This window comes from Ascidiella aspersa, chromosome 2 (genome assembly GCF_963924565.1).
Source record: "Ascidiella aspersa chromosome 2, kaAscAspe10.2, whole genome shotgun sequence".
Taxonomy (NCBI): domain Eukaryota; kingdom Metazoa; phylum Chordata; class Ascidiacea; order Phlebobranchia; family Ascidiidae; genus Ascidiella; species Ascidiella aspersa.
Genome location: NC_139448.1, coordinates 18,179,516 through 18,191,774, shown reverse-complemented (window position 1 = coordinate 18,191,774; position 12,259 = coordinate 18,179,516). Strand labels below are relative to the sequence as shown.

The following is a 12,259-nucleotide window of genomic DNA, read 5'->3' as shown; positions in this document are numbered from 1 at the left end:
CTGCCTATATTCTTGAACAAGTCTTTTCAGTGTTCGATAGAAAAGGAGTAGTGGGAATAAAATGGCGGAACGCGGTTTGCCGAAAGTGCCTAACCGAAATCTGATTGAAAAATTCTTAAGTAAGACGTAATATACCGGTTTGTTAGTTGGCAAAATAATTGTGGTGGTAGTCTATTTACCTTTGTCGTGTTTGATACACCTTATATTTAGAAAATTTGTAACAGGGCTATTTTATATGAAAACATGATTTCTTACATGGAGATAAATAGTTGCTTTTGTGAGTGCACAATTTTTTAGTTTTTTTTATAGACGATTTAAATTGTAATTAAAATGCTTAAGTGATATTAAAAAATATCATTTTCGCCTAATTGATATTTCACCTTTCTGAACTGATTTTAACGAAGTCGAGCAACAAAGTCTAACAATGCTAACATATTACCCAGAGGTAAGGTTTGCTTTGAAAAGTTTGACAATGTCAATATTATCAGAAATGGTAGTCTACTTTATAACTTATAACTTTAAAAGAGTATACAGTCTATCACGATCATTAAAATTATTTAAATAATTTCTGTTTTGATTGCGTTTAATAACCTAAACGTTGCTGAATTAAAAAATAAAAAATGGCTAGTTTAAAAAACATAATACCTATATCCGTCAAAAAATGACTTCTCTTTTCAAGAAAGATTCAGTATAAACGTAATCCATTATCAATCGAATCTGAAGACCATCCACCTTTATGAAATCGAACTATATTGCTGATAAAATGAGTTCAACTTATTTAGTCTGGGTCCGTTATTTATACAATCCTTTATGTTCATCGTCTTGGTTTTCATTAAATAATTTGAGAAGGTACGCTTAACGATTGCGATATTATTGTTTTTTTAACGAAATGTTGATGTGTTATTACCTCAAGGCCAAGTGTGGCCACCGCTTTTCGCATGTTGGCAACAGTATTCTAGCAAACAAGCCTTATTGCCTTGGTTGGTGGCAATTGACTAGCATATTTACTTGTCGGATTTTATTGTCTTTCTTTGCTTTTCTTGTTGTCTTTTCGATCAAGTGCCCGGCTTTGTGGTCGAAACCGAAGCCCAGATAAGAGGCCGTGTTTTTTCAACAACAGATAGTGCTTGATGGTCCTTGTTGTTTGCAAAAAAACACACACTTTGCAAGGCAGTACCTGAGTTACATGTCCTATTATGTTTCCAATGTAATTGCAGTCGATTATAATTTCTAATTTATCTTGTGGCGGTATATAACATTATACAGTACTTTATTTGTCGTTTAGAATTTTTTTTTTCAATAAATAGCCTAAATTTGATTTTTGAAGGAAAAAACCTTCGATAAACAACAATGGAAATCAAATCGCTTCTTTCTAAATGGGTTCAATTTTTATTAAGTTCGTTTATAAAATGAAAGGTCAGAAAATTAAAACTTATAGCCTATATGCGACACTTCAATCACTGATTTAGAGCTAAAATATAAAACAAATTCATGATAAAATACTGGTATACAATACTTAACCTAATAAAAAGTTAGGCTACTCGCTGCCCCAAATATAGGCAGTATTGGAAATTTATATCCTGTAACTTATTTAATTTCGTTACGAAAAAGCATATTACATCGTTCAGTTATGAGTACAATACTTTTTATTTTAAACATCACCTCTTTTACCAGCAAACAGGTTAATCAGGATTGGGTTAACAGGAGTTTTCGATCAAACAAGTTTCTATGATAGTTTAAGTTTTTATATAGAGGTGACCTTGCAAACTTGGATCTCTATTAAAATTTTATTCAACTAATTCGATAATATTAATCCGTTTTTAATAGAATCAAGTGTAACTTATTTTATAGTACAAAATTTAAAACTTGTCGTTTTGAAACCAAATGCTTAGCTTTGCAAGCTACATGCAACTCACGAGTTAATCTGCTACTGTTCATGATTTAATAAGCGCTGTACGTTTTAAAATTAGCAATTACATATCTTATTGAAAATATCGCCAGTACTACCAGTTAAACATAAGTCTATTGTTGACATTTCTACTTGAAACTGTAAGTTTCATCCATAAAACATCACTGAATAATTTATATTATTCACAAATATATCGTATGGTATTTTAAACTTTTTGAAAACTAGATAGCACATTTCGCCAGTTAAAAAATATTTTATTTTATTTCGCACATATGTAAATTTCACTTGTCAAGGCCTTTTACAACGCTTCTAACCAAATAGCATATAAACAATATATAATTTAGGAACAAAAATAAAAAAAACCTATGGTATACTTAAATAACCTTTATCTTGGTATTGGTTAATATAACAACTGATATATGAAATGTGTTATGAATTGCAATATTCATACCATGTCAGGTTTACTCTTGTATAACGAACAACAAAGGACAACGAATTGCTTGTGTAATTAAAAAATAAATTTCATAATTTCTATTTAACCATATGTTATACGGTATTTTTAGGCCCATGGAGTTCATCATCCAAGCAGTCACATTCATTCGACCTCAGGCCATCACCAAACTGACGCCCAGCACTCGTCGTCAACCGTGGGCGGAGCTTTAAGCGCTTATCCACATTATCGTGGCTTTTCCACATCTTCCCACTTTGGTCATTCCAACTCAACCAACATGCTTGACCGTCATTACGCCCAGATGCACTCCAACCTGGCGTCACCCTTTGCCTCACCCAACCTGTCATCTCAGCAACAGCAGGTTCAAATGCAGCCCGAATCTTGTCAGATATCGGCACCTCAACCACATGTCCGTGACGTTGTGTCACCATCCTATCCCGACCAAACAGAGCGCTACCACGCTTATAGCGGTTCGCCGAATATGGTACACGAGCGTGCTTGCAACAGCCACCACTCAACCGAGTCGGTTCGTCAGGATTCGCTGTGCGACATGAGCGAGGACAACCACGAACTCGAAAACGGCGCGTTTAAGGCTAGCGATTGCAGCATGGAGCAGGACGCAGACGCTGGTGAAATTACAGACAACGAAAAGCAGGCTAACAGCGACAAGATCGAAGCTGATGTTGTCAAACCGGATGTGGTAACAACCACAAGCTCAGGCAGACGCCGAAAGCGGCCAATTCAGCGGGGTAAGCCCCCTTACAGCTACATCGCTTTGATTTCAATGGCAATCGCTAGTTCACCGGAACGAAAGCTGACGCTAGGTCACATTTACAAATTTATCATGGAACGATTTCCTTTCTACCGCGAACAAAACAAAAAGTGGCAAAATTCGATCCGACATAATTTAACTCTTAATGATTGCTTTATCAAGTTACCAAGAGAGCCTGGAAAGCCGGGCAAGGGAAACTATTGGACCCTCGACCCTGCAGCTGAGGACATGTTCGACAACGGTTCCTTTCTGCGACGTAGAAAGCGATTTAAGCGTTCTGAATCGGAAAAAGCATTGCTGAACACTTACATGCAGGATCAAAGCGCTTTTACGCCAACCAATTCAATGAAACCTTATGGGCCGCCATACCCATCTAATTACTATCCACAAGCTGGTATGATGCCACCTGGTAGCTACTTATCACCCATTATGCATTCTGTCGGCGGCGCTCCAGTATCCCACCAAATGCTAACGCATTACCCACCACCAATGGCTTCGCCCTCGGCAGCTAACCCGCGAATGTTCAGCATTGAGAACATCATCGGCCACCCAAGTCGTCCTGCCGACTCCGGACAAAGTGAAATGACTTCCTTGTATATGGACGCAAACCGTAGCGAGGGCCTCAGCTCAATCGGCCCAGGCTCTACATTGATCCACGGTGAACGCAATACAGCGGTAACAAGCATTTCCCAGGGTCACGATACTGCTCCTAGTCAGCACAGCATAAACCTCAGCCCGCCATCTGGCTACTCGTCGATGTCCACGAGAGGTATGGCAGGTAGTACCGTCACTGGGTCGCCGAGTGCTGTATCGCCCTATTCCTTTCACGGAGCCTCACCAGCAGCGCTTAACATGCCAACTTACTCGACTGGAGCAACATCGACTTCATCCTATATTGCTTGCGGGAATCAGCGCCTTGCCTCTCTGCCGATGAAGCCAACTTACCCGGCAACGTTTTCCAGTCAAGTTCACCCTTACCACACCGGTGAAGCCGCTGTCCCGGCTAGTTTTACCGGGGAGTTCAGTGCCTTGCAGCCGGCACCAAGCCAAATTAACGGTCTCTCTAACAATCCGTATATGCGATCTTCCGCTACCGGATATGGCGGCTTCGAGCGATATATACCGACCATTTAAGTTTAAGCTAATGTCTCATTGCGAATTTACTCCCGAAGTAAACACAGTTCATTTAAAAAGAAATACACTTGATTTGCTCGAATTTTATTTTCGCCGACGAATTGGTCGATAGTTTTCACTTTGTGTTTTATTTCCAATCAGCCCAAAGACGCTATTTGCCATGTTACGAACCATGTTAAAGATACGTACTACATTTGCTCGATTGTCACGCATTTTCGTATTTATCGATTTGACGCTCACGATTGAATTTGTCGGCCATTTTGTTTTTGGTGAATACATCGCAACTCAAGCTTTACGATTAAATAAAAAAAGTTCATGGATGGCTTCATAAAATTTATTGATGCTTTGAACATTGCATATGTTCTGTAACTGATTCTAAAACTTTAAAACTTTAGTTATACTGAATTCACCTAGCTAACTTCAACTTGCAACGGGTACAGTCTATATAAAATAAATTCTTGAACTGTTTGATTTTTGTTATGTGTTACTACGTAATTCAGTTGTATTAAACAGTTTTCAAAAAATGACGTTTCAGTGTGAAAAAAATAATTCAACTCTACCTCATATTTTTTGGCTTCGAATGTGTTTTTATTTTTAAAGTATGTCTTTCTGTTGCATACGCCAGAAATTGCTAAAATACTGATAATTTTAACTATAGTACATTACAGCAGTAAATTTTTGTTCTATCGTTTGTAGACGCATAACGTATAGCCCGGACGCTTTCTATATCGCGTAGTGTGCCGTTTTTGGTGTTGCCACGTTTTCGGCTTTTAATAAAGTACGTAACGTTTGTAAACTTGTTTTTATTGCTGTACGTCAGAGCAGTAGTCGCAAATAGTGTACCGTGACACAGCAGTGTTTCTCGACAGATTGTTAAGTGTGACTTAAAACTTTGTTATTTTCGTAAATAATCCAGTCGACCAGTCGTATTATTATAAATCGACATGTAGGAAAATATGCGAGACTTGAATGCACACTAACCGAATAGATAAATCATAATATTTATAATGTTTACGCATTGCTTGGGTTAGTTAGAAGTACTTCTAACTTTGTTTTCTAGAAAGAGTACCGCGAATATTTTTTTTCCTATAGCGCCACAAGATTTAAAAGAGTCATATTGTCAATCCGAACTGACCAATAACACTTATAAATCGAGGGTATTTTCTTTACACAATGTTTTATGTATGCCCTGTTCGGTAAAAATACTAATACATTGGTCTTCATACGAGGTACAATTATTTTCCCATGGCGTAACAAAACTAAGAGTCTGGTACGACACTAATGAGTTCCAGATTAGCGGGAAAGTTGGGTTAATAATAAAAAAAATTATGGCAAGTAAATACATATTGTAGCATTTACTTTACATCTTATAGTATGTATCCATTTCGTTACAAACTATATATCGTGACCTATACTCCTGTGATCTCTTAAAATTGTCTGGTTCACGGTTTAACGCCCAATGTTATCCCGGGATAAACATGGGGCTTAAACTAGGATTTGATGTGCCTAAATCTGTAGATTGCTGCTGACAAAGGTTGCGCATGTAGTTAAATCTATTGCAGTTTTATTGTAAAATGTTTCACAGATAATAAAAATACCGATGTGGTCAGGGTTTTTTTTTAAGGTTTGGTTTGGGTGACCGCTACGTAGTTTTAAGAGACCGCAAGTGTTTCATTAAATACCAAAAAATAGCCATATTAAGTCCAAATTTTGGGAAACCGCTGGAGAAATTTGGGGGACCGTTTCGGAAAAAAAAAATATTATTATTATTATTATTATATTTAAATAAAAGCTAAAAGGCAGTGATAATAAAATTCATAGCTCACTCGACAATCCAAATGTAAGAAACCTAGCCAAACAGATATGTAGTTTTTTTAAACAAAATTAGAAATCATTTTCGAAAATTAAAAAACTTTATCTTTTTAAAAGAAGAACAAAGCGAAACATTATTACAAAACATTGAAATTGAAATCATATAGATCGAAAATACATAGACCATACAAAAAAACAAAAAACAAAAAATGTTAAATGATTATGAAAACTTTCTATTGTAAATTAAACATTTCTTACATAAGCTATATTTTTTATATGGTAGTTTTCTTGTTTTTATAACGATTGTGTATAATTTTATGCCACTCTATTTGATTTTAGCCATCCTATCTTTGTCTTGGCCGCTGTTTAAGTATCATTAAATGAACCAACAAAATGGTTTGGATTATTTGGTTATATTAGAAAATTGCTTTTTTTTCAGGAAAAACACTAAAGATCAATTATATCGCAAAGGTGCCAATTACAAGCCACACGAGTGCACACTTTCGGCAGTACAATTGCACTATAGGCTGGACAACATCAGGTAAATGTAAAACTGTGTTTCAACTCGGCTCCCATTTCAAACGATCAATCGCTCAGCGCACTTGGGTCCTTGCGGCAGCAATCCTGCGTAGCGCAGCTGCGGACGCCAGTCAAATCTCCGTGGTCAGAGACCAAACGAGAGGTGTCGTCTTCGGACAGTCACATCTTAACCGCTGCAAACCCCCTTTCTCACCGGGCAGTCGTTAACCATTTGAGTTGTTTCCAGTCCGGGCCCAAACGATCTTATCGCACTTGGCCCTTTGTATTGATCTTTTACCAGCACTGTCTGGGAGCCGAGTTCAGACGGGAAGATCGACGTCCTGGAATTTAGAAACACTTTTCTTTATCTGCAAATATATAACGCTTGACAGGTAAAGACCCAAGTGTTTCCGCAATGACGCGACACGATTCCATATGCGAGGTTAATAATATTTAAAAAGTGAAAACGTTAAAAATACAGAAAAAATGTTTTTAATCCAAAAATGGTATAAAGATTTTTCAAATATCAATTTCGTGTTTGTTTAAGTTTTCGTGTGACGTTAGTAGAACACGTCTTCACTAGGAATTCTGTGAGAATATATTCCCGGACACAATTCCAGTTTAAAATATTTTTCGTTATTTGTTTTGTGTATCTCATGCTTTTTCGCTTAAGTGTTGACATTGGTTTATCAAAAGGCAGCATAAAGTTTAATAATATAACACTTTGTCTAATTGAAGTCACTTTTACAGTGCAGTGTCGTGACCCTAGTTTCGAATGCCCTGTTGTAACATATATTAGTGTTTACAAAACGGCTTTTTGTAAGTGAAAATTGTGCTAAATAATGTTTAGTTAAAAAAACAAACATTGAGCACGATAGCACGTCTGAAAAACATATAAAAATACAAAATATTTACAGTTGTTTTAACATCAGGCCACTAAACATGTCTATCGCCCAAAAGTAGTAATTTTACATAATATTTTCAAAAATCAATTTGCTAAAAACAAACCCTTAATTAGTCCCTTAATTTATCGCTCGTTTAAAGGAAAAATATTTTGATTTTATATCAAATTTATTTTTCTGTATAAAAATAGAAATGTTTTTAGGTATAGTTGACGTAATTTATGATTGTAGTTTGTCTATCTTTGTTGATAATTTGATGTAATTAGTACGAAAAACGTACAAAATTGAACGAATAAAAAATATTAAAAACAAACTACCATGTAAAAGCTCTATAGCACGGTATCATTAACTATATAAGTGCGCAGTGCAAAATATAAGCTAACTTGTGAGATATCCGTGTAAACGCAACAGCTGCGTAGCTCCCTTGGAAAACGTCGAACGAAACTTTTAGTGCAGCGGGGCGATGCCTCCCGACCACAATAACAACAATCTGACGGACTGATTAATTCGAAGAAAGCACAAAACCTCCACCGTATGGTATCGACTCTATTGAATCGGCAGGCTGGACTTCGAAGAGGTGTAAAATTCTTATTTCACGCCCCGCATCATCGCCTGTGCCAACATGTTGTTGCAAGCGGATTCCGACCTACCAACATTGGGAACGCCATCCCAGCCACTTGTGTGTTTTGCCACCCAATTCCGTTCCTTTGGCTTGTTTCGATACAACAAGCTGACTTGTAATCCGTCCAAATAGCGCATCGGTAATGGCCACTTGATATTTATCGAAGTTTTGATGGGCATTCCGCAGCCTCGATGGCAGCTTTGATTGTTGTCTTAATGCTTTTATTTGCACTTCAGAAAATTTATTTCAATGTAAATAGATAAGTCAATAATTATAATTATTTATTGCAAATGTTACTATAGATTTCTAAATAAGAAAAATAAGTCTTTCATATCAAATAACGCCAAGTTTACTGGAAAAGAAGTAAAAAATACACTTACGCAGTATGTGTTCTGTCTAGAATAAACCTAATTCTATTTGGCCTAATGTAAAATGGCGTTTATAGATATCGTCAACACAAATCTAAAGATCGGCGCAAAACTTGAAAATGTTCTCAAAGACACATCAGTAAAAATTTTAGGTAATAGTTTAAATTGACAATTATCAAACCGAAAAGAGACTGTTGGTCAAGTGCCGATCGTTATCGGGTCCCTGAATCTCAGAAATCTTGCTGTGTCCAGTTTCGGCAATTCGCTGGCCACTGTCGGCGAGAGACATATCACATTTCAAAGTTAATTCTGTTTCGGAAACAAAAGCACCTACCTTTATTTGCCACCCAAGAACGATGCCCTTAAGTGAATTCCTATCATTGTGGAATCACATACTGCTTGCGTTTATCGTTTGTCATTAATAAAATAATAAATAAAATACCGATTTATTTCGGGAAACCTATTTAACTAGAAACAAAATGGTTGGAGATTTGTGAAACCAATGACATTTGTCATATTTTTCGTAACCTATCACTTTTACTCTCGTAAAATAGATTTTAAACTGTAAATATATCGTACCTTTGCTATAAGTTTCAATATTCTGTCGTACACCATATCGTTTCACGTAGCATGGTCGATTTAATGTTTTCTAGGGATTTCAAGCGTACCTCTCTTTCGCCTCATGTTAAACGCTGATTATTCTCTGCTTAAATAGCTTCTATACTGTATAGGTAGATATGAGGCCAGTGTGACATTCTTTTATAGAAGAAAGAAATAGCTCAAGTCATTACAATATATCGCTGTCAGTCAAAATCAATCAGTTGACCGTTTTGTGTTGTCTTTGGGGATTTCTACAATCAGATAAAGCTACAGGATAAAGTATCTTACCCTGTAGCCGGGAACTCGTATTACCTAAGAATTCTTGTCTGTCTAGAAATTTTCATAGTCAAGACCAAGTTCATTCTTTAGCTTTGCCGACTGTGACTGTTTAGAAGTCAAAGTTTTCTAAAGATGTTATGTTGAAGCTGAGATAAACACAACATGTACCAGGTTAGTCTCTTTAATATATAGATACTTACCGCTAGTAATATTATTAGTAATAAAGTACTTATAGAGTACAGAAAGTAAAATGGCGAGACAACATCATCGGTATATTCGGTATCGCTTGTTTCAAACTACTGACAAACATTTTGCAAGTTTTCTTGATGCATTGGAGTTGAAATGAGTTAGGAATAGTCTGAGGTACACGTGATTTGCTTTAAAGGGTTGCGTTTATAGATGTTTTTTCACTTTTTGCAGTAGTATCGGTTACATAGTTTTAGAACAATTCCATCATTACCGTTGAAGTTAAACCAAACTCCAATTTAAAAAGATTCTGCGCATTGCACTATTAATATAATTGGCTATATTAAATATGAAATCGATTTAATATAAATCACCAATATGGCTAAATGTGTCAAATACAAACCTGACCCAAAAATGTTCCTTTTTTCAGATTATGTTTTTCCCAGTGGTTGTTAATTATAAGTCGAATACCTTGTTGAAGCATTGACATAATTGTGATTGGCCTATAATATCTTAATGCCTGGTTAAATAGTAAAAAAAATAAGATTAACTCGTATTAGTTTGCGGTGTTAATCTAGTCCCTAAATAAACTAATTTTGCAACCCAACATTTAATATCCTATTTTTTTAATTAATGGAGGGTTTTCTTAAGAACTGATTTTTGTTCAGCCACCTTTGCCTTGAGTCGATATACATTATTAGGTCTATCGCCATTTTTACCACTCGAGTATCGCCATTTTTATTACTTGACTAAAGTGGCTGATAACCTGGCGAGAAAGTAAAATATTTTTATACCAGAACGCGTGTAGAATTTTAGCTGTTTTGTCGCAAAGTTACGTCATAACGGGATGTCATACAACAAGCAACCTTAGGAAACCTCAGTTTATCGTTCTATCTCGTGCTGGAATCTTAGTTTAAACGCAATCAAGAAGTTGGCGACAAACATTTGCGCGACGAGAAAAATCGTTAATATAAAGGTATTGTATTTATTTTGCAATACCGTGATTAAAACAGGCAAAATGTAATTTTTAGCGGAACGCTGAACCGCGTTATGTACTGTTGTAAAAATAATTCCATTTATAAAATCCGATACTAAATTACCAAAAAATGTATGAGTGGTTGTGCTTGTTCTTTGTTAAGTTGACTATAAAGCAGGTTTTACCACAGAACCCTAAGAAATATTTTTGCTTCGCGTTGGCCAGTGTAGGCAAGAAATTTTAGAAATGATAAATTGATGTCACAATTCAAATAGACTTTAAAAATCTGCTGTTTTCAGTTCAAAAAAATGCAATGGAGTCTAAATATGCTTTCAGTGCAAAACTGTTTTATTTTTAATTCAACCTCTTACTTTGAACAAGTGATTACATTTTAAATATACACTAATATTATAACTAGGGTTGCATTAACCCCGTAAAACTAGTTCATCTACCCCAAGGGGTTCATGGCCCCAGTTTAAGAATCCTGGGTATAACTATAGAGAAACAAGAAACATGCATCTCCAACATTGACTAACAATAAAAAAGCAATTTTAATAAGTTTAAAATTGGTGCAAAATTCATGGGCTTTTAGTCAAACTAGGATTCCATATTTTAAAGTGCATTAGTTATTCCGAACCGTTTTATATCACATTATCTAAATCAGGGGTGGCCAGCACGCGGTTCTCGACCCACATGCGGCTCTTTCGTTCACGTTGTATTTTATATTATTGTTAGATTGTAGGTCAACTTTGGTTAAGTCACCAATTTATTTTGTTACTGGTTTTGCAAGCCTGTCCCTTAAGAATATCTATTATTACTATAGAGCGATTCGTTATTTTTTGACTTAAATATTTTAAATTTGGCCAAATTTTCACCTAACAATATATTTTTTGACAAAACTTTGACCTCTTGGAAATGCATTGATTAAAACAACATATTGTTGTTTGAAAAACTGCATTAGTGTCCATAGTTGTCGTCAACCACATGTTTTTGATGTTTTACTGGCTACAGCTAGGTCAAACGCAAATCAGTGATTTTTGACAAAAAACCTTTTGTCGAAATCAAATATAAACAACTATATAATGCAAAAGACAAGTTCGAGCCGAGTCTAATGCGATAAACTAGGCCTGAGTGGTTAATTCTGCAATACCGTAAATTGATATAATGAAGACATAATACAGTTAAAATGTCGTTGAATATTACTAAAGACTAATTTATTTTGATAATTTTTTTTTAACTGAACGACAGTTTAAAAGAGCTGACTACAGTTTTTTTAATTTTGTAAACGATTTATGTACTTTTTTATTCGATTTTGCCATGAAATAATTTTGACAAATTTTGACGTAACGTGTAAACTTTGACAAAATTTAACAAGTCAAAAAAATAATCGCCCTAAGCATTACTTACCTATTAGAAACTTAACGGCGTGATAGCATTGGATTTTGTTTGACAAATATCGCAGGAAGAAAGTGCACAGAAAAACAAAAATATGAGGATGATCCTTGTAACAGAGTGGGAGAGTTTTTATTTTTTGTTGACGCAATGACACGCTATTCTGCCTTATATGTCAGGCGTCATTGGCGGAGTTTTAAGCCTTAGATCTTTAGGAATATCCAAACGACACTGAAGTTTGCAAGCAAAAGCTTATTAGTTAAACAAGTAGGCAGAAAAGCAGATACTTTTTTTTTAAGTTACGAAGTAAGTAGCCACTGAAACGAATTGCTTGGAA

The 12,259-nt window shown here is 35.6% G+C and overlaps 1 protein-coding gene across 1 annotated transcript; it reads left to right on the top strand.

Moving 5' to 3' along the window:
- Positions 1–313: 313 nt before the first annotated feature.
- On the top strand, positions 314–4,536 carry LOC146164152 (uncharacterized). The gene is made up of 2 exons (XM_083381914.1): positions 314–445; positions 2,473–4,536. Exons 1-2 carry the CDS (start codon positions 425–427, stop codon positions 4,264–4,266), a joined length of 1,815 nt encoding a protein of 604 aa, XP_083238040.1. The 5' UTR covers positions 314–424; the 3' UTR covers positions 4,267–4,536.
- Positions 4,537–12,259: the final 7,723 nt, after the last annotated feature.